The sequence below is a fragment of the Eurypyga helias genome, unplaced genomic scaffold (genome assembly GCF_000690775.1).
Source record: "Eurypyga helias isolate BGI_N326 unplaced genomic scaffold, ASM69077v1 scaffold19139, whole genome shotgun sequence".
NCBI classification, from domain to species: Eukaryota; Metazoa; Chordata; class Aves; order Eurypygiformes; family Eurypygidae; genus Eurypyga; species Eurypyga helias.
Window position 1 is genome coordinate 59,751 of NW_010270442.1, and position 24,150 is coordinate 83,900.

Sequence of the window (24,150 nt, forward strand, 5' to 3'; positions counted from 1 at the left end):
AAGAGCCCACTATTTGGGAGACTGAGTGGTCCCAGGTCTGGTCACATGTAAGTTCAAAACCACCACAAGCCTAACTAATTTGCACTCCAGGTAAGATGTTTAGGCTTCTATTTTGACCTGGCTTTTTGCTATATATATATATACACATACAGAATATTCATTAAAAAAAAAAAAAGCCAGCAATAACACCCCTTTTTCAACACCAAATATTATAGTTTGAAACCTGTTTTCTCCTTGGGAAGCTGATGATAAAAAGAATGAAAAATATGTAAGTTTGAATCTCGCAACTCAACGTACTTCTTGAAAGCACCGATTCAATGGCAATGAAGGTGACATCAAAGCAGTATTAAACATAACAGGGAGAAGACCTCCTTTCCTTGAATGAAGTGGGTCAACTTTTTTCAGGCAAACAATAGTAATGGCTCAGAGCAATAACCTAGAACCGGCTTTTTTTTAACACATTTACATAAAGTTCAAAAATGAGTGCGAGGAGGGAAACTACTCAGGAATACGAGGCTTAAAATAATACCTAGTATTTGTGATTACTTTGTCTGCCTGAATATTTTAACAGTACTCAAGTTTGTAACTGTACTTCGTCTCAGTAGATTAAGTTCAAGTTTGCTTTTGGGGTCAGGTGGGGAAAACATACCTGGTGTTACTGAGCGTACAACAACTGGCTTTTCACTACCAGCCACAAACCCAAATCCTAGCACAGGATCCCTCCTCATTTCCACTTTCCGAGGGGCTGGAGGGGTTATTTGGCCGCTCTCTATTCGAGGGTCTTCAAATGTGGCTGATTGTGTCATGTGACTGTGAAAAAAAAATAAAAGATGGAAAAAGGAAAAAAATCATTAAAACATGATTTTATGGTATCTACTTGAGCCAAGCAATTTCTGCAACGATATGAGATGAATACCTGAAATGCTCTCACTATAGGAACAAAAGCATCAACTTAATAATTTTCTATTAGATTTTTTTATAGATAAAGTAATTATTCTGCTGGCAGGTCTCAAATACTAATCAATAGTATCAACCTATAAAGATGCCTCTCTTTGACAGCGTGCATTTAAAGATATCCCATAGATGAAAGAAAAATAACCCAACAATAAAGCTTTTGTCATCTATGCTTGAATTTTTCATCCTTCATTTTTTTTGAAGGGAAAAATAATAGACTGACCTACTCATAACGTAAAACATAGCAATTAGAGGCTGTCAGCCTTTTGCAAGAAGAGGTGAGACACATTTAAATTTGGTTTGCTGAAATGTTGAGCAAGTTTCTGAGCCGAGTCCTCTCAAACAGAATATCTACGGCACAAGTAACAGCTCTATGTTTACTACTCAGGTAAACGCCCCAAAGCCACTCCAAACTCTTCCAGGGAAAAAAAAAAAAAAAAAATTATCAGCAATTATTAAAATACTTTAAACTACAATGTTATGACAAAGCTTACTTGTTATACCTAGAAGAAAACATTCTCATGGCTGGAGGGAAAGATGTTGATTTTTCAAGCAGAAAATAAAAAGGCTGAAAGGTACCCAACATGACATATCCATGAAAAAGGTCATAGTTCAAAAGCACAGAGACTCCAAATTAACATTAATAAACACTGAAATGTGACTGTATGCAGACTGCACTGGAACATGCTTTGTGTTTCCCACCCAATGGCTGGAGCTCCACGCTGAACCACAGCTGCCAATTCCCTGTGGCGATTACACAGACAGACCACTCCAGTGTCATACCCTTCCAAATACCATTCATTGCACTCATATGCTTCAGGAAACCGAGTCACCACTGCAGGCGACAAGCAATGCCTGGTCAGCTTAGCATGAAGACAGACTACAGCTCATGGCATCAGGTTACTGCAGTCTTGACAGAGCTCAGATGGTGTTTGTTTTAAACCTGCCTGGCCAAGAGTTAACTTTTTATCTTCAAGAGACTGTAAATATGCAGATTCTGAACTGACTCCAGCTCATGCTGGATAAACACACTAGGCAAAAGGAACCAAGTCCCAAGCCTGTTTGCAGGGAGGGCACAGGCTCCTGTGCTAAGAAAGGTAACAGCCAGGTGCCCAACCAAAGGACGTCGCAAGGCCGTCGGAGAGGCAGGTATCCCTACAGCAGCAGGCAGCATCATCAGCTTGAAAGTTAGTCTGCTCATAAATAATCAACAATAGAAAAATCAAGCAATTTTCCCCTTTCCTTGATAATCTTACACAGAACATGCTGTAACTGAGAGTTAGGGGATGTCCCAAGCAACCAGAATTGTTGATCTCACCACCCGTCCCTTTTCCACCTTCACATACAATTCCCTGAAGAACTCCAGGCAGGTGGTCCATAAGGAGAAAGGCATCATTCAAAGATCTGTTTTCAGCATCAATCTTTCCCCAACACATACAGCTTGGGCATGACATCAATTTCCATTCTCTCCATGGTCTGCTTCTATTACTGATCCACAGAAGAGCAGCAAAATCTCCGTGAAGTCTCAGTGGGAGTTTATTCCTGTGACTGGATTTTTCTAGGGCTTTTCTTCAAAGAAACTCTATATTCCTACCACTAGATTCAGTCAGCCTAAGAGTAACATGCTGTCTTTTTATGCAGGTGACTGGAGGGAGCAGAAGCTACTTCCTTATGAAAACAGGAGGGAGAGAATATTTCTGTGCTCTCCTAGTATCTGCATAAGGTGATGTCAGCAAATAAAAATTTTTTGCTTTTACTAGTCAGAGCATCCCATCTGACACTTCATTCTCCTTCTCATCCCGTTCCTTCATTTTTTGTCAATTAATTTCAGATAATTTTCTATTATGTTTATTCAAACAAACTTTTAGAAAATCCAGAGATTTTTATGCAGACTCTTCATGAAATCTATCCTCAAGACCTCCCAGCCACCCTCCTCCCCATCAACTCCTTTTTACGATTTGGGCTTGTACATATTCAAAGATTTTGTCTTTCAAATGGGACACCTTCTGATGTGTCACTAGTATTTCAAAAACAATCTATTTCAACTTGTGAACTTTGGTAGAGAATAGAAAACTCTGCATGTCACCTCTTTCAGGTGACGGCTGTACCAAACTTCCACAAAATTAAAATGTTCTATTTAATAATTTCTTCCTATGAGCTGTCTCCATTTCTGTACTGGGGGTACTATGAGCTGATGCTGCCTCCAAAGAGGAAACGCCATGTTTACAAGCAACTTGAAAATACTGCTCAAGCCTCTGAGAACTACTTTCCTGCCATTTCACACCCTCTGTCTTCAACCGCTTGTGGAGTCTGGTTTGAAAACTAAATCATGAAGAAAAAAAACCCCAAACAACCCCCAGTAAACCCCACCAACAGTGGCACTTCAGGTAACAAATTCCAAGAGCAAACATGGAGATTTGCACAAAAGAGCCGCTCCGCTAGTGGATGCCTCGCTCCAGCCGTCGCATCGGCTTGTATCGAGGTTCTGTCGCCGCACAGCATCAGTTATTCAAAGCCTAAGCAAGAGGATCAGCGAAGAACAGTCCATCATGATTCTGAGTGGCGCAGCAGGTTTTATTGATTTTTAAGGTTATCCACCTTCAAATATATCAACTAAAAAGGCTCTGCATCTCACGCTTCCACAGCTTGCTGCATCAGATATTCCTGTATCATTCAGTACGTTGGAAGTGTATTTCAAGAGAGCAGCAAGATGTATGAATATGATCCCAGAAGAGATTAGATGAATACTCAAAGCTTTGTGTGACGGTACGTTGACAAACCTGCTTCCTCCTGTGGCTAGTCCATTACTGAGATGCCAGTTGTAGTAACATAGTTCAAGAACTAATTTGAATTTTGCATTAATTGGATGTATTTGATCCCCATCTCAGCTATGGAAAATACTGACTCCTGAAGAATCACTATGCTAAGGGTTCTAAACCAGCATCTAAGAAACTTGGGCTCAAAACAGCCACCTTGGGGAACCTTACACAGAGCACCGCTGAAACAGTGAAACAAACATAAGAATAACAGCAGCACTGCAAACTTCCCATTTGCTTCAGATGCAGTAAAAAATGTTTGGATGGTACTGTGCTTGGATTATGCCCAAAGATTTATTTTTCTGAAGGTAAAATGGAAGAAAATAAAAAAGGCTAGGATTCTAAGTATGAGCTGTTCTTTCCACATACACAAACACAAGCTGCCCTTAGATCACTTTTCAAAGAGAGATACTTATTTCCTACCATTTTCAATGACTGAGATGAGTCTCCTCTTTACAAAAGGCTATATTCTCTGATGTACTCTTATTGTGAGCAGTGGGAGACAGCTGCCATTATTAAGGAGAGTAATTCTTATATAAAATCTCTGTTCAAGAAATTCTCTATCAGCCTCTTCCAAGAGATAAACTACCAGCCATAGAAAATCATCGCAAAAGTGTAATTCCAAGTATTTGTCCTCGAAAGATCTCTGTGACAACTACGCTACTCAAAGGAGAGGGTAGCAGGGGAAACAAGAGAAGGCATCTGAGCGTGCACGTACAGACACTCGGATTAGAAAGGAGGCCTTGCAGGGTGGCATGAAATCGGTGTGCACACTCATTCCCAAAGGGGCCTACAGTGAATGAAGGAGGAAGACAATCAGGAAAGAGTACCTTGAGGAACACTAATGAGCTGCAACAAGGCAGCCAACACGTGCAAGCACAATTCAGCTGCCCAGGACATCGTGGGGAACCTAACGTTAACAGGCACGTGCCTGAACTCACGCTCAGGAAAGTCGGAGGTATGGTTTAAGACTGGCACTTCGAATCTTCAGATCATTAGCTTCATAATGATTAACTTTCTATGGAAACCTTCTTAGTATTTTCCTCATTCAAATTACATGCTGAATAACGCAAGGAATATCTAAACGATGACCGTAATTAAAATGAGAGCTTGATGTAATAATGCATATCAGTAATTAAAAGCAAAGTATCCAAATCCAATGCTCTTTCAGCCTTTGGATTTTGACATGTCATTCCCTGACACATAGGACTAATTCTGAGAGGTTTGTCTATGGCAGCTAAGAAAAGCCTGTCCTCAGCGAGCTGGAATTTGTTATGTAGGAGTTTGCATTTCCACAAGGAAATGATTAGGAGTCCAACTCTTCTGGGAAACCAAAAACTACGGCATGAATACATGAACTCTGGTTATGATAAACATTATTTTGGAAATACATAACAAAGGCACCCAAACAACTTCAGCTGCATTCTGCAATTACATCCAAAAAAAGAGCAGGAAAGCTGATGCCTTAAGGTGAGTTTAACAGAGCTGCACGCCCACAAACACTAAAATGACTTAAGCATAATCAAATGTCTGTTGCATCATGTCATGACAATGTGGAGACAGGCTGCATTTTGGTGTTTCATTTTGTATTACCATATTACAGGTTGTTTCAATTACTTAAAAGGTTAACAACAATTCTCAATTTTGAGGGTTTTACATAGTTACAGTGTCTCTAACATACAGATTGATTTAACTACAAAATAGTTTTGACTTGAGACACAGCAGGCGTAATCCTGGGTCAACAATGGAGAAGAGTCTGTGGAAATGTCAAACTGCTCATGGGCTGATAAGTGGAAGTGGGTGGGGAGGATGGGGATAAGGACTTCTTATCAAAGGTTTAATTCAGAAACAACACAGCCACTTCAAATTGTTGAGCACTGTTAAAATTTGGCCTCATTAACATGGAGGAGGTGGAGGATCTGCTTTGCTGATTGCAGTTGTGATTTTCAAAAAAAACTATGTGAGTTAAAGACACTGAATAAACCTTCATTTACAATTCTCCATCTGAATCCCTGACACTACGGGACTCTGCCCATCCTGCCCTGAAACTCGATCTTGGTTCATACTCTATTAAGAGGCTCAGATTGTGCACTCAAAATTTCCTTTGCAACTGGAAGTTGTAGAAGCTACTGCAACAAAAGAAAGTAGATTTGATTCTCACTCAATCACCTGTCTTCAGGAATTAGCTGTAAGTAAAAAGGCTTCAGACTTGAGACAGTATTATGGGAACTAGCAATAACATGAAGGTATTTTATAGTTCTTCCCTTGATAATCTGGAAAGACTATCAAAACAACTATGACAGTTAAAAGGAGACTGTCATAGGGGAGAACACATACACAAACTCTCCAGAAGATGAAAAATTTGCTTTCATTTGTTTATCCTAACTAGTAGCTAAATATGAAGAATAATCTCCTCCTTTCCTTCTTTCTCTCAAGTTTCTGGAATGTCTTAGTACATCTCAAGTTAAATTATTTTCTCCAATAAATCCCACAAGAATTATTAAGAACTAGGACACAGGAGTGTCAACTGTATCTGTCTTCTACTTAGAAATGACATTTCACAAAAAAAGTGCCCAAGAAGTTATCACATTGCTAAGTAAAAATGCCGCTCTTACAAAGAATCTAGTGGCTTGACAAACTCTTTTTTGCTCCATTCTGCAGGAAACCAGAGTTGCTCGCAGCTCCAGAGTTCTTTTTAGATATATTCAACAGACAAAAGTTTTATTTTTGGCTCTTCAAAAAGGAGTCAACTTTTAACATTTCAATAAAATATTCCCTACATTTTCACTGTTTTCATGCAGATGTGTAGCTTGAGCATTCACTGTCACAGGCACAAAATACAAGTGGGAAGATTTATCAGATTTCTTTCTTTCTTTCTAGGACTATTTTTCTGCCCCAGTGTCAATTCTATTTTTTTCATAAGCTTCTTCAGCAGTTAAATCCTCTAAAGTCAGGTCATTTTATAGCACCCTAGAAAATGTTTGGCATATGCCATCTGGATGAACATATGGTAAAAATGTAATTAGAAAGAAAAAGGTTTGCTGGTTTCAGAAGAAGTTGGTGACAGCTTTTTGATAAAATTGGATACAGGGAAATCTGACACGTAAAAAATCTCAAAATCCACTCTTCCTCCACTGCCAGGCATGATGTGTAATCTGAAGCAAGACAAAGTGAAGCAAAACCACAGTGACTAAAACTGACACGGATGGAAATTTAGGGAGATAAAGAAATGTATACTCAGCTTCTAGCAGGTACTGGGAGAAATAGACAAAAATTATATTTTACAGTGACAATTACCATGCTCATACTGAGAATAGTACATGTGTAGTATGTGAATGGTTCTACAATCTGCATATATGGTATATGAATGCTATATATGGGGAAGAAAACAAACTTCTGTGTTTGAATCCCCCAAAGACATGGATACGAGCCTCAAGCCCCAACCTCAGACCAGTAGTTGTTTGTTTTGAGTTTTGTACCTACAGAATGCCAGCGAGGTTCCCTTTTATTTTCCTTCTCTCAGGATGGCCACAAGCATTTCTGGAGCTCTGTACACAGCAGACATCGAGTTTTCTGCCTGCTGCATTGAGATGGGGCTTTTCAGGCACCAGCCAAATAGCAGAAATTGCACAGAAACATCTTGGTGAAAATTGGCCATGGCAAAGAAAGTCCCACAGAGGATGGGAAGGAAAGATATGAAGGGACCCTACAGAGAGGAGTTATGTATATCACAAGATGAGTTACAGAACCAAAAAAAAAGGACAGGAATGGGGAAAAAAAGGGTGTTTTCAACACTTGACTATGTTAGAAAAACCTCTCAAAGAAGAATCTCTCCCAAAGGAAGAAAATAGGAGCTCCCAGCAACACTGGCCATCTGAATGCTGGAATTGCCTCCTCTGTAAGCTGAGCATGCTGCCAGCCTCTGCCTTCCTTACTGCCTGAAATGCAGAGCCAACATTGGTGCCCTGACGATGAGTAAGTCTAAACTGCACCCATACAGATCTGGCATATAATGCACACTGGCAACCCCCCCTTAATGTGTACGCACGGTACTGAATGGCGTTTCTGCACCTGGTATTCTTTCCTGGCAACCTTTTCCCACCCGACTGACGCTGGCTTCAACTGAAGTGCTCCCAGTTTGGAACTGGAAGGAGATTCAGCGTCCCACTTCGTTGTCTTGCACAGGTTTTCACAGCCAAAGGAAGTTCACATTCACATGTACTAGACCGTGGCTGAAGAGCCAACCGGCTCCCACAGGCAATTCCAGGGCAAGACCTGTGCTGAGGCTGTGTGGGCACAGGGAAACCTCACCACCACAGGGAGCAAGGCAGCAGAAAAGTCTGGGACTAACATCATCTGGTTATGCCAAGGGTCCCAAATGCACCACCAACCGGGCCTTGCCTTTTCCTGGAATAGAGATTTAGGACCCCACCACGTCACTGGCAATCCCTTCCTGGAAGGAGCCTCTCAGCCAGTTGGCTCTTGCGCATGCAGCACGGCTTAGGGGTACAGCCCAGGGAGGCAAAGTGTTTGGCCACTTTTCAAGAAGGAAAGTATGTGAGTTGCTTTTGTTAGAAATCAGAATTACTGGCTCTTCTCCAAAGCAGTGATTTCTCACACTTACTGGGGTAGGATCTGAAGTACACCTTGTTGTGTTCCCACAAAAGGCTATTTTCTTCATGTGATCTGAGCAACTCCATTTAGGATAGCAAACTACACTGAGGCTTTTAAAGAGCTGAAATGTAGCTTTTCATTATCTTCTATACATGCATCAATAAACCCTGTTGCAACTAAAGACACCACAAGGATAAAAAGATGATTTACTGAACTGCAAACACACAAGAAATTCATGTGGGCTGGAAGTGTCCTCTGGAAAACAGAATGAACAATTGCTATTCCTCCTGCTTTTCAGAGCTTTCATGCTAACCCCACCAACAGTGATCTGTCAGCTCCTGCCTAGCCAAGCTCTGTAGTGTGGACCTACACCGAGGGCCACCGGCGTTTCTCATCCAGACAGGAAAAGGAGATGCCACCTCCACCACAACATGAACGATTTGTCCAAGTGAAGTGTTGACGAAAGAGAGGGGGAGCAGAAACACCATGGAAATAGGTTCTAAGGTGCTGATTAAATTAGTAAAGCTCCTGACTAAGAAAATCTGATCTGGTGAATTGCTGGAGGCTTGCTCTGACACGAGCGCGTCACCCTCTGTAAACACAAAGCGTGGGTACCCCGATAACGTGGTAAGAAGAGAGAACCCAGATTTAATGTGCCTATTGTAACCCCTGGTAAGCTGGGCTTGGCACGAACGAAGAACTGAAATACCAAAGCCCCTGCTTCAGCTTCTCTCTATCTGCCTCACTCCTGGTTGCTCGGTACAGGTATGAGCATACAGAGATAAGCACTTACAACAGGAGCAGAATGCATTTGTTTCTCCTTTGAACTTAATCTTCCACATTCCTTCAGCAGCTGAATGGATGAGCAAGTTGCAGAAAGGGCTCTGAATTATATACTGATTTCCTCCCTTTTTGCAGTTTACATTGCAGGGCTCCTGAACTAAAGCCAGCCCTTTTGGTGGTATCATACCAACCCAGCGTTTCATCTAAAGCCTCCTCAGCAAAAAAACAGCCTTTCCCAGGTGAAAACTAAACCCCACCTGAAAGCAGCAACCAGGTGAAAGTAGCAACATATGGGTTAGCAGGTACAAAGTGGGTACTCAATATTGCAGTTGCCTACTTTTCCACAGTCGTTTATCGAAAGGTTCAGGGACGTAAACTACTGTATCGTCCTGATGGGTACAGCTGTCTGCACTCGGAAGCAGGTTGGAGAGCTGACTTCAGCAAAGGCAGCACAGGAACCCAGTTAGAAATGCGAGTTGAAAATCTGGGATCAGGGGCACACGGAGAAGCAACCTATACATCAGCTGTCTCCAGTTTCCCATGCCGGGCATGAATTCTCTTCCCTGGAGACTCAATCATAGGGAAGCTTAGGAAGCTTCTCTGCTTTTATAAAGATGTCCAGCTTCTGCGCTGAAGCAACGTATGCAAGAAAAAGCTTTTTCTTCTCTGGCTACTAGACAGAAGTGAGTCTGTAAAGTGAAAGCGAACTACAAGCAACCAAGATGTATAGAATGATTTTAAAAGCTTTTCATAATAACCCATAAAAGCCCCAAAATCAAGCCTTCACATTCTGTGAGTCTTCACCATCAGTCTTCAAAGCAAATCCAATTCTGTGACTCCAGAGAAGGCTTGCTGGAGAGAGGGCAACAGAGAAACCATCTCTCTCTTTTCCTTTTCTTTTAAAAACATACAAATAGAGAGAATTACCCTTCTCAACTGCTGATTTGGGAGTGTGCCATTACGACTCCTCAGCAAATACAAAATGAGAAAGAGAATTTAATTGAAATAATCTAGAATGACAGATTGAACTGATGGGTGGTGAGGCTGCCAGATAGAGCTGTCACATGAAAATTAAACTTGGGATATAGAAAGAAGAAAAAAAATCAGGTACATTTGCTCTGAGGTTTTTTTTCCCCTGATAGGTTATTCACTATACTTCAGCACAACATGGTTGAACATTTTTTTCTGGGCCTACTTTTTAACTTCAAAGTAAGTTGCTAACACTTCTAAGTCAAAGCACTTCTCGTAACCACAGGGTATTTCATGTACTTTAAAATTAGGGGTGCTGGTGATCATATTTCAGCTTCATTACATCCAAAACCTTTCACTAAAGCCTGTAAGTAATTTCTTTTTACCTAGATACGAAAAATAATACCCAACTATTAATCCATTATGCTTGACAGTATTTATATAAATGTTATTAAAGACAATATGCAAGTTAATGATGTTCAAAAAACCCATTATCTCTTTGTATTCATAATTGCCAGCAAGCTTCCTGAAGAGGTGAAGATGCTAAGAGGCAATACTCGACATTTCAAAACAAACCCCTTGGGGTAAAACTGGGTTGACAGCTGCTCTAGGGAAGCCATTTCAGATAGAACCTCCCTATTTACAGGTAAAGAAAAAGGTCAAATGTCACAGTAACCTTGACCAAAAAAATAAAAAAAAAAAAAAGGGGAAACAATAATGGCAGTTGCAGCCAGGCTGATCAGCACATCAGATCTCTCTGTTCATCTTGAGAAGCCCCAACTCACAGTAAAGAGATAGCAGAAACTTTTAATAAAGCAGGCAAACCAAATGTACCAGCACGGGAATTTAGACACCGTGGAATGAAGGTCATCACTTTTAGTGAAACACTCTGATTTCAAAGAGTAAGAAAGTGAAAGAAAATGCTACACTAGGGACTCAAAAAGGAGAAGGGTCTATCCAGGTGAAGTTGGGATACTCTGTCCTGGGCAGTGGCTGAGTAGTACAATAGAGAAACAAATACTGACCACAGCATCGTACAAATTACAGAAATTCATTTAGCCAATGATCAGCCACTGGCTAACCCAACTTTAGTAATATTACTAACATACCAAATATATGAGATTATTGATACATTTTAACATAAATATTTATTATGTAATCTGCCAACAGAGCCAAACTTCTTGTTCAGCAGTTTCTAACAGGAATCATAACTTTAGGTGAATTTCCTGGGAAGTTTAAGACACTGGGATTGTGCTCTTTCCCCACTGAGAAAAAACAAACCTTTACGACTTCTGAAATAAAATCAGAAACGAATAGGCAGGGTGAGCTGTGTAACTCTTTCTTGTCTAACCAGCGACAATCACAGACCAGTGCCTCAGCAGCAGAGCAAAATGATAAAACCAGAGAAGAAAGGTATTTGGAGGCATTTTGTCTTTTAATACTGCACATTGTTCTTCTCCTGTTCTTCACCTATCACAAATATTTTTTAAATTTTTAAGACAAATTTGACTTTTTGAGAAAAATGTCACAAATGACTGGATTAAGGAATGAAATTTCTTCTGAAATAGACACAGCACATACTGCTCAATGATGTTATTTTTTTCCTATTGTAAACAATACAGAGTAGAGCTTTACAAGGTTTCTAAATAGTCATTTACTTTTGATGAGGCAGATACATGAAAATCTTAATACAACATTTTTGCATTTTAAAAAGAGCACATAAACCCCAAGTTTAATTATCATCGGATTAAAATTGGCATAATCTCATGAAAAATGCAGTCTTTATACATGCAATAAACTCTTAACAAAGAATGTGAGACAGTTAAGTGGCATAAATATGCTTAATGTCAGAACTTTCTAAAAATTAACTCTACTGATAGATGATTAAGTTCCACAAGCTTCACCTCTGAACTCAGATCAACATCTTCAAGACAATTATAAAAATAACATACAATTCTGCAAGGTCTTGCGAACGCACTTTTCCATTTAATTTCAACTGAGGGCACCAAAAAAAGAGAGTTACTGTCACAACCAGCCCCATCAGATCTGACAGGAGGACACATAGGGAGCGCAACTGCAGCCAGTGTTACTGACACCTGCAACAGCTCCAGTGATCTAGAAGACCTGCCCCCCCTGGGTATCAGGGAGCATTTATCATTAACTTCAATATTTATCATAGCTTCTATCAGACTTCTAGATTTCAGTTAATTCCAAACTATGACAATGCTCACTTTGGAGTTCAGAACAATTCTACAGATGGTTTGCTTTTTGGTTAAGCCACAAATACATCAGTCTCTTCTGAAATCTGAAAGCTGATAAACTTTGCAAAGCCCAATCTTGCGAAACACAGTAATTAAATGCCTTCGAAGTTTAGAAAACTGAAAAACTACAAAAAGTGTTTTGGAATACTGGGGTTTTTTTGTTTTTTTTTTTTTTTTCCAACAGAAAAACACCACTGATGCAATTCTAACATTAAATACAGTGTTGAAACAAAGACTTCAGAGAGTCAAACTCTTAGACAACCAGGTACAATTGAAACAAAATCTTGGTCACTGACGCTACACATATTTTCATCCTGCTGTAATACAGGATACAAACTGTAGTCTCTCTGGACATACGCTGGTCAGATTCACAGAACAGGCTAAATGAAGAACATAAGCCTGAATGTTCTGAAATATGTTCATTTCTTATTGTCTTCTTAAGAACAAGGATGGATGTGAGCCATCAGCAGTGTATGTGAATTGGTTTAGCTCATAAGTGCTGGTTACCATCAGGCTCAGGCTGCTCTGGGGTTCAGGGTTAAAAGGCAGGAGCACTATTTAGTAGCCATACTATAATTCAGCAAGGCTTTTTTTATTATTATTTTCGCAAAAAACCCCACAAAACCAAAACTAAACAGAAAATAACAGAGTGCTAAAATACAGAGTTGTTTAAACATCATCCGTGACATGATCTGACTACATAGCAGTAGCTAAATTTAGGCCAATACCATCTCCCCATTAAGCTGCAGTCTCTAACATCAGGACAAATCAATTTTGCAGGAAACATTCCAGTGAAAAGTCCCTAGTTTACTACGTCTCAATTAAGCAGGGTATTCTATAATAACGTTTTACAGTTAGATCACACTTCCTGGCCCAAAGCACCTTAATTTTCACATAACATCACTGAACCACAGTGGCCTTTAAAACATCCAGGCAGCATCAAACTACATGGCATAGCACATCTAAAAAAAAAAAAAAAAAAAAGGAGGGAAATCTCTGCACAATTGTATCAGTTAAACCCTCGACTCTTCACAAAATATATTGTGGCCTCATTTTACTGCCCACACAAAGCATACTGAACTTTGGGTTTAAATGTCTGCTATAAAAGTAAAGAGCATTTACGCCAAGGAATGTAAAGCTGAGCTAAACCTGTTGACCTAGGCCTGAGCCTGTTGCTCAGGGTAGGGGCAGGGCGGGGTGGGGACGGGACACGACACACACCAGAGGCCTGTATTTTCATTTACATGGCACATGAACGAGCAGCCTAACACACTTTGGCTGACACGGAAGTCAGGCCCTGTGATATTCCCAAGCAACAGTTTAAATGATGCTTTGCCAGAAAAGCTGCCCTAAGCCTGCAGCCTCTGAAGGACCCTTGCCTTACAGCATCCATGGCCAGCAGCTCCAGGGCAATGCTGACTCCAGCCCAGACAGACATCCCTTGTTTTCAGAGCTCAGCCACCAGCCTGAGGCCGAAAGGCCATAACACCTTCACGCCAGCCTGTGCCCTCACCCTGCCAATGTGCACGGGCTCACCAAGCCTCCTGCCCCTCTGGCTCCCACATCTCCCCAGCATTGCCTGGTGGCAATCACCTCCCCACCAAACCACCAAAGCCTCCTTCAGCTATGGTATGATAAACACCACAAACTGGGCAACATACGTATATACATATGTATAATGTCTTTGCTGACATCTCCAGAAATTCTGCACTTCTTGGTCATGTCACAGCCTACAAAGTGAAAGTAGGAAATTGCTTTCCGGACAGTTAGTAGACCAATTTTTAACAGAGTAAGAGCATACTCCTCAAAATAAAGACACTTCTTTGCATCTTTGGTTACTCAGACAACCAACCTTTATATTTTCAAATCACATAAAGTCTATAAACAGAACCAATTTTCATCATTTAATCATATAGCATTTTTATTTAACAAAATATGCAAATCAAATTGTTGTTATTCCAGAAATTAAGAACTCAGAAAGATTGCTTACAAAAGTTTTACTCAGTTCTGACAAGCCATTTATCCTCAAAACGATGTAATTCACATTTGGGGGCAGGAGAGAAAAACACCTATCACATCTGAAAATAAACTCTCCTGTTCTGAAACAGAAGTTATATATACTCAAAATCAGTTTAAAAAAATGGGAACTAAAAAAGGCAAAGCTCACTCTCTTATTTTCTATAATTAATTAAAACATCTGGCAAGAGAAAATAACAAGTCTTCTCCAGCAATGGGTAAGTAACATACTCACTGTTCTATCAAAATCTCCATAAAGAACTGATGTTGGAAAAGTCTTAACATTTTCAATCAGATCCATATCCCTGTAGAAATGGTTTACAATTTATTCTCTGGTGTGGAAAAAAGAAGATTGACTAAAGCATCAGCAGCTCAGGGGACATTGTGCCTGACCGTTATAGTTTTGCTATAGGTAAAATAGCAGGTGGAAAGAAAATCCTTGGTTTCGAAGTTTCATTTAAACTTCTGTACCCACATTCTGTAGTTATGTAGATTATTCTATTGCCATTCGTAGTAAATGTATTTCTACTTCCTGATTTTGTCCTGATTCCAATACATAAAGCATCAAAACAAAAAATCACAAACAAAAAAACCCCAGAAAATATTTCAACTGCAGACAAAATACAAAACATCCTGCAATAAATCTTTGTTATACTTTTTCAATGAAATTTCTCCTCTTTTGTTTTCCTAAGAGAGAATGATAGGAAAAAGAAACCACTTTAAAAATAAACTGTAGATTTCCCTGTAAAATATAGGTAGATGCCTGGCAAAAATTCAGAGTATCCAGGTGTGAAAGAAGAACCTCACCTCATAAGAAGGTGATACACTAACACCATCTTGGGGAAAGAAAAAAAGAAAAAAAAAAAAAAAAAAGAGAAAACAAAACCCAAGCACCAACCAAACCACAGACAGATCATATATACAATCTTTTAAGAGTGATGAGAGAGGAAAACATCCGAGGTACATGAGCACACCAAGTTTGGGGTTAGTTTTTTCACAGTCAAACACGCAACAGAAGGAAAGGAAAGTTGTTAGAGATAAAATCAGAGGAGAAGCCACTCATCAGTGAACTCCTCAATCCCTTTTCGTTGTGCATAGCACGAGAAGTGTTGTTACTACCATGAGGAAATTCACAGTCAAATTTCTGGACTACAGGAAGCATTCCACATTATACCCATGACATTACAGACTCTCAGTGCAGGAAAAATTACATGGAAAACTTTCTAGAAATCTCCATAATTTCCATAATCTCCATCCAGCTTCGTCCCAGAGACTGAGAAAAACCCGACTTGTTCCTCTCGTATCAAGATGCTTTCTTACAGCTCAGTGCAAACGTCAATCAACATTTAACTCCTTTCTTTGTCCACTGGCAGCCGGACTTACAATAAAATCTGAGTGAAACTCAGCCCAGGCAAGACAAAGGCAGTGTTTGTGGGAAGCAGAATAACATCGGGAGGCCTTGGCAACCATTAATATCTCACCATCCATCAAACACCGCTGTTCTCAGTGTGCTCGATCAACCTGTATTCCCTGTACTTTTGGTCACACTGGAAGGACACTTCCCACTGAAACGTAGGTGAGGCACTGTAAACTCAGTGTGACGAGACCAAAATAACTTCTAACTTCAAAGGGTTCTAATTAGTCTGGCACACACAAGCCGAGGTACAGCCACTGTGTAAAGCAGATACCAGTGTACAGCCACCAGCATCCTCTTTTCCAATGGTTATAATGGCTACAATGGCTGTGAAATCTTCTGCAGTAGAGCCTAGATCCTCAGAGGAAAAGCTGTCACCAATCCAACCCTAAAGCTGCGTACACACTGCCAGATGAAATAAAACATAAGTAAGAAAACGCTTTCTGCAAGAACAAAACCTGTCTCTTCGTCTTAGATCTGATAGCTGCAGCTGAAGGCAAGCAGAAAATTGGGTTTTCATTCCCATTTTGCATAGCACTTGTAAAATTGAGGCTGCAGTGCAGCTTCCATATTGGACAGCTGGGCATAAACCTGCATTTTGTGTGCTGTTAGGGTCAAACCAATGCCTTAGACCAAAATGATGTGGCACAATCTAGTCGGAAAAATAGGCACATCCAGATCCTCTGCTGGTGCTTGCCTTCCTTTGCCTTTGCATGTGCTCTCCTTTCTGAATCTTCAGGCAAGACTACACGTGCAGTGTAATCCTTAGGAGAAATTTAAATCAGTCATGCTGGAAGTATTTAATTTGCTTTCTAAATCATGATTCAGATTCTCTTTTACTGAAGGTTGTGGGGGAGAGGGGTGAAAGAAAAGGAAGTTTGGAACAATCTTCTACCAGTGGAAGGCTGCTACAATGGTTTCATCAGGCTCTTGGAGTTACAAAATATGGAGCGTTTGGGATTCAGAGCAGACAACTCTCTGCAGCAAAATTAGCTATTCATCTCCATTCTTCTGTATATAAATGAGCAAACAAGTTACAGCCAAAGTGTCTGCCTGCATGGTCTGCTTAATAATTTTGAATGCAGGACTATCCAGTGCACAGACACCCGGAATTAATGTTGAAAATACCCTGGCTGTCAGTTATTACTACTGATAAATATTAAATTGAATGACAGACTGTACTATAAAAACTATAAAACTAAAGAAATAAAATGGCTGGGTTTTGAGCCACAAAGATGGGTCCTTTAAACGATAAAACTGGAATTCTTCAATAGGTATAGATAAGGGAATAGCTAATGACTGATCAGAAGAAACTTCAAAGCAGATAAGTCTACAAAGCAAGTATATCCATCACATAAATCTGAATTCATTAATAAAGCTTATCTTGTATAATTACTATATCATATAGATGATTCTGGTGGGTTGAGCACAAAGCAACATGGGCAGTATTTACTACATATGGTAAAGTGCTGTTCTCCACTCAGTATAACTCAGTATTTTTTAAAAAGTCATATTTGGGGTTTTTTTGCATACTAATAATCCTATGTAAGTACACTGTGTGCTTGGATTGGAAAGCAACAAGGTTTGATGCAATACTTTGTCCTTCCTAATTTTGGACCAGACTCTGAAAGCTTAACTTTGATACAAGTAAGTGCTAAGTGTTGTGGTACGCACTTCTGTGCCAAAAAAGTGAAATCACAGGCAAACGACCTGATCTCAGGAAAGAAAATGACCTCCATCCCGAATTATTTACAGTCTTAGAAGACTATAGAGCAGAGTTATTTCATGGTATCCACAAACAGCAAACGAAGATCCAACGTGCTGCTCTCGTTGTCCCCTGTTCCACACAAACCTCCACATTTCTCAATTACACCATGGTCAGACTGACTGTACCGCAGAGGTCCTGCAGGAGGGAATGAACTCATGCTGATGAGTGCAGACCACCATGCTAGTGTTTAAATTCAGCTGTCCAGGAGACGATGAGCTCCCCTGAGGGCTGCCTTCATCAGCAGGCGAGTCGTTTGAACCCACAGTGTGTGGTGTCCTCCGAGCCTGAGCAGTAAGTTTAGTGTGGCAGGTATTTGATGTCCTTGGCTCTAGCAGCAAGCTGTTGGGGTCTTTTCAAATTAGTGCTGAGAGATTACTGACTGGGAGCTAGGTCCTCAAGTTGTGGGGAAGCACATCCACTAACGAGAACCTATAAGACAAGCAGCTTCCGACTCACCTGTATCTTCTACTAGTGGAAACCTCCAAAACGATGTTTGTGTCTATCTGAACATAGTCCAGCAAAACAGGTTCCTAGTCCAGGTAGGTCCAGCAGCACAGCGCATCTGCATCAGTGGCAACCACAGAAGCACAACCCCGGTGTGCGTGTGTTCCCATAGGAAATCAGACCCAAAGTCCAACAGCGATTGCCTAACGCACTTATGGGCAGTGCTCAGACCCTTACGAGCGAACCTCATTACGGACGCACTGTAAAGAATGACATTGCCTGTAGCAAGTTCATCACCCTCTAACCAACTTGCAGGTATACTGGAATGCATGCTGCTTTACAGCAAGGCTGTACTGTGCCTATTTATTTAGGCAGGAAAGGTGTTTTAAGCAGTTTATGTAGCTGGAAAAACAGGAAGGCTTTTAACCAGAAGATCTTGTTGCCCAAAAGCACGGTTTTGGTTTGGTTTGGTTGGGTTTTTTTTCCAGCACAAATTTATTCTCAGGGAGGGCTTTACTGACTCATTGTTTGTAATGTACTGGATACTGGATAATATACTGGATATAGGCTTATCCTGCCTTATCTTAGATCAGATTAAATTCAACCATAAATATCGGAACTTATCAGCTGGAAAGTATTGCTTGGCTGCTCTGTTCAGTAAGTTGGCTACAGATCATGATATATCATATATGGAAAGCAAATGAAGCTTTCCATACACCCCTCTGAAGCTTCTCTGGATGGATGAAGTTTCTACACTCCTTTGCTTTGCAACCTGCGGTGCTACAAATTATTTGGTTACTTTAACAGCTCAGAAGCGCAAAATGCCACCACCTTGCTCACAACAATCAAAAGCAGATAGCCATATTTTGGCTCTCCCCTTCAACAGAACTGATAGATAATCAGAAGGCATTTTATGCCTCAACAAGAGTTGATTTCCATGGAATCATAGAATGGTTAGGGTTGGAAGGGACCTTAAAGACCATCTAGTTCCAACCCCCCTGCCAGGGGCAGGGACACCTTGCACTAGACCAGGTTGCTCAAAGCCTCATCCAGCCTGGCCTTGAACATTTCCAGGGATGGGGCATCCACAGCTTCTCTGGGCAACCTGTTCCAGTGCCTCACCACCCTGTCCAGGAAGAATTTCTTCCTGATATCTAATCTAAACCTCCCTGATTTCAATTTGTAGCCATTACCCCTTGTCCTATCACTACAAGCTCTTGTAAAAAGTCCTCTCCCAGCACCCTTGTAGGCCCCCTTCAGGTTCTGGAAAGCTGCAATGAGGTCTCCTCGGAGCCTCCTCTTCTCCAGGCTGAACAAGCCCAATTCATGCAGCCTTTCATCATAGGAGAGGTGCTCCAGCCCTCTGATCATCTTCGTGGCCTCCTCTGGACTCGCTCCAAGTGGTCAATATCCTTCTTATGTTGAGGGCTCCACAGTTGGACGCAGCACTCCAGGTGGGGTCTCACAAGAGCAGAGTAGAGGGGGAGAATCACCTCCCTTGACCTGCTGGCCACACTTCTCTGGATACAGCCCAGGATACGGTTGGCCTTCCGGCAAAGTCCTGCCGATTTGCTTATGCTTATCAAAAGTGTGGTATAACTAACAAGACGAAATACAGAGCCAACATGCTCCCATATAACTTAAAGGAATTTCTAAGGTCTTCTAAGGAACTTTAAAGGAGTAATTCATTATAACAATAAGGTGCCAAACAAGATACAGTGGCACATAAATCAAGCTTGAGAACAAACCCATTCACCGTCTCTCTCTGCCATTCCTATGATAAATCTCTCCTTTAAGTGTACCTGCCCCTGTCAGCACTGCTGCTCTTACCTGCCAAAGCTTGCCACTGACAGGCATCGCCTTTGCGGATGGCCGCACTGGCTGTGGGCTGCCATGCAATTTTCAACCCATACAAAGCCTCAAGCAGCTCGGTAATAACATTACAGATCATACATTTTGTAAGATTCAATGACAACATAGTGAACCTTTTCAAGTTTACACAGCATGTGTTTAAAGTATCCTTTATCAAGCCCTGAAAGGAAATAATTTCTTTAACATAGGTTCTCCAGGAAACAGAAACTCTCCTTTGGCAAAAAATAACTTCAGCCAGCTGGATTACTGACAAAAATGGGTATTTATATATAGTGAAAACTGAAAATGGAGTTTCACTGAGATAGAAGAGTTCTCCAAGTACTACTTAATTTTCCATTCCCCAGGTATTTCACAATATATAACCAGTCTTGTTCTGGAAAGGGACTAAAAGACTCCCAGTATCCCCCACCTCCCTGTTACGTGTTTCCAAATAATATGCAAGCACTACTGACCTGAGAACATTTCTGTCACTACAGCAATACTAATAAATTAATTATGCCAAAGGCAGTTCCCTGGCACTGAGAGCAAGCAGCACAGAACAGCCTGTGCCAACATTATTACTGCACTGTAGTTCTCACTGTAGTATTCTCTTAACCTCCACAACAGAAGGTATTATGTCCAGAAAGCCTTGTGGGGAGGAGACCACAGCCCATGACAAATCCCAACCCGTGGCCAAGATTTACTGGGGAAGTGTTAAGTAGCACATGGACAAGCATGCTAAGGACCACTCTAATAATTCGGCTGTATGGCCCTGTCAAGTTCTCATCCCTGGAAGCATCATGCAGTACTGCTTAATTTACAGGGGCTTGCAACTGAATGGTATCTAAAACAATAGGATCTTGTTCAGAAAGTCTGTAGCAGCTTTAGTGCAAATTACCAGGTAACAGCAATAAAAGCTTCAATGACAGAAGTTTTAGGGTGTTAAGTCCATCATCATCATGTGTCTCGCACTGCACGCAACATTAGTGTAAGTATCATGTGTAGAAAGATGCATAAACATGGCCTTTAAATGTATCTAACAATAGTTATCCAGCAAACACATTCTTTAAGCCCACCTTCTGCACAGGAAGCCTCACACTAACAGCTTGCTGGAAGATGGGAAGGTGTATCATGAAAGTTAGGGAATCACAGAGCAACTGAAGCTGGAAAGGACCTCTTGAGATCATCTAGTCCATCCCCCTTCTCAAGCTGGGTCAATTAGAGCAGGTTGTCCAGGACCATGTCCACCTGGGTTTTAAATGCTTCCGAGGATGAAGACTTCACAATCTCTTTGGGCTGGGCAACCTGTTCCAGTGTTTGATCAGCCTCACAGAAAACAAGTGTTTTCTTGTGTTGGCATGGAATTCTATGTGCTCTTATTTGCACCCCCTACCTCTTGTCCTGCCTGGGTTACTCTTTTATTGCCTCCCATCACCTATTTATGCACACTGCTAAGACCTCCCCTCAGCCTTCTCTTCTCCAGGCTAAACAGACCCAGCACTCTCAGCCTTTCCTCATATGAAAGTCTCCTAATCATCCCTGTTTCCCTGTGCTGAACTCACAGTAAATTCGTGTCTCTTTTGTAATGGGGAGCCTGGAACTGGACCTACCATTCCAGATGTGGCCTCACCAGCAATGAGCAGCCAGCCACCTCCCTTGGCTTGCTAGCAATACTCTTCATAATGCAGCACAGGACACTGTTGGCTGCCTTCACTGTAACAGAGCATTCCCAGCTTACTGTCAGCTTGGTGTCCAGCAGGATCCACAGGTCCTCTTCTGCCAAGCAGCTTTCCAGCTGATCAGCCCCCAGCCTGTATTGATGCATGGAGTTGTTCCTCCCCAGATGCAGGACCCTGAATTTCCCACTCTTCAATTTCATCAGATTCCTGCTTGCCCATTCTCAAGCCTGTCAAGGTCCCTCTAAATGGCATCACACTCAACCAGTGTATCAACCAGTCCTCCCAGTTCATTTTATTATCTGCAAACTTTTCCATCCACCTCCCTTGTCTAACCCTTACTTCATCTGCTTGTCTATGAGCATGTTACGTGAGACTGTCAAAAGCCTCACTAAAGTCAAAGTAAACAACATCCAATACTCTCCTTTTCATCCATCAAGCCAGTCACATCATTTTAGAATGCTGTCCTTCCTGTGTATGGAAATAATTTCCAGGATTAGTTGCTCCATCACCTTCCCAGGGATCAGGGTGAGGTTGACCAGTCTGAACCAGGAGGTTTTCCAGATCCTGCTCCTTGCCCTTCTGCCAGATAGGAGCAATACTTGCTTTTTTTCCCCACTTTCAGGAACCTTCCCCAGTTCCCACGACCTTCTGATGATAACTGAATGGCTTCACAGTGACATAAGCCTGTTCCCTCAACACTCATGGGTGCAATTGATCAGGACCCATGGACTTGTTTACATCCAGTTATTTTAAGTGTTCCTTAACCTGATCATCCTCCACCAAGGACAAGTCTTCTTTTCTCCAGATTTTCCCACTGGTCTCAGGGGCCTGGGATTCATAAAGGCCAGTCTTACCAGAAAAGACTCAAGCAAAGAAGGCATTGAGTACCTTGGCCTCTTCTGTATCCTGTGTCAGTAATGGCCCTACACATTTAACAGTGGACTCACGTTTTCATTAATCTTTCTTTTGGTACTGATGGACTTGTAAAATCCTTTCTTGTTGCCCTTCACATCCCCTGACACATTCAAATCTAGGTGGGCTTTGGCTTTCCTGACCCCATCCCTGCACAATTGGACAGTGTCTCTGTATTCCTTCTGGGTCACCTGTCCCTGCTTCCAGCTCTTGAAGACTTCCGTCTTCTGTCCAAGTCTAGTCAGGAGCTCCTTGATCACCTCCATGCAGGCTGCCTGCTTCTTGAGATGGAACAAATTAGCTTGGAGAAGGTGATCCTTGAAGACCAATCTTGGACTGCTCTTCTCTCCAGGGCCATGGGATCTCACAGGATTCTTCCAAGCAGATCCCTAAACAGACCAAAGCCTGCTATCCTGAAATTTAAGGCTGTGATCCTCTTTCTTGCCCTGCTGCATCCTCTCAGGATCCTGACCTCCACCGTATAATGGTCACTACCACCAAGACTCCTCCTTACCTTCACATCCCCTACTAGCCTTTCCTTGATTTCTAAGTATGACATCCAGAAAAAGTATCTCCTGTCATTGGCTCCTTGATCACCTGTGCCACAAAACCATTGCTTCGTGTTGCACACCAGCAGGTATCAGGGCGGTTCATGCCCTGAGGTCCCACTGAGGACCAGTGTGTGTGAATGTGAGGCTACTTCCAGTTGTCTCAAGGTGCCATCTACTTCTTCCCAAACAGGTGGCCTATAGCAGACTCACTACAGCATCACCCATGTTGGTTTACCTGCCAGTCCTGACCTACAAGGTCTGAGCTGGCTCCACCCCCATCCCCACAGCAGAGCTCCTTGCTTCCCAGCTGCTGTTTCACAGGAAGCACAACTCCTCTTCCTTGCCTTCCCAGCCTGTCCTTCCCCCAGAGCTTGTATCCCTCCACTGCAGCACTCCAGTTATGCGAGATATCCCAACACGTCTCCATGACCTCAATGAGGTTATAGCCCTGTAACTGCACACAAATCCACATAAATTCCTCATGTTTGTTTCCCCAGCTGTGGGAATTAGTATGGGGCATTTCAGAGGCACCCAAGCATGCCAATTCCCCAGGCAGGGCACGAGAGTTTTCCATGTAAGGGCTGTCCTGCAGGCACTTTCCTTTTTACGTGCCTATGCGCTTCAGGTGATTCTGCTTCAGCCTGGTGTTGTGCATTGCCATGGGCCTTCTCTTCCCATCACCCCAGCCCCTGGAATGCCTGCCACGTCCGCCTCTTCGACTCTTGAGGGACCTTCCCCATCTTTCCTACTTTAAAGCTTTTCTTAACAGGTCAGCCAGTCACATTTTCTTGACTCCTACCCTCAGCATCTCCTGCTAGGTACTGTCCAGTGTCAGATGCAAGAACATGGGCTGAACAGACTTCTGGTCTGAGCCAACAAAGTTGTACTTACAGTCTCACTTAGATGCACTGATGGGCATTATAAAGAGGGGTTTTGTTCGTTTGTTTGTTTTTTCCTAGGCAAAAGCCAAAGCTTATATTGCTAAAATCACTCTCATACCAAATTAAAAAATAACTGATTTATGTAAGGCTTTACTGTGTATATGCTAAACATGGGAACAAGCAGATAAAGAATACTCTCTGCTGTTCTATTAAGAGCCTTTGAGCAACCTATAATGA

General features: G+C 41.7%; 1 protein-coding gene across 1 annotated transcript in view; it reads right to left on the bottom strand.

Moving 5' to 3' along the window:
* The window catches only part of LOC104514708 (FERM and PDZ domain-containing protein 4-like), a gene marked incomplete at its 3' end in the record, with an annotated part of 59,595 nt that extends 57,168 nt beyond the window's left edge, over window positions 1–2,427 (bottom strand). Inside the window, exons 1-2 of the mRNA XM_010158459.1 lie at window positions 2,393–2,427; window positions 650–810 (exon numbers count right to left, since the gene is read on the bottom strand). Coding sequence (XP_010156761.1) covers window positions 650–810; window positions 2,393–2,427 — 196 coding nt within the window. The remainder of the gene's footprint in view (window positions 1–649; window positions 811–2,392) is intronic.
* Window positions 2,428–24,150: the final 21,723 nt, after the last annotated feature.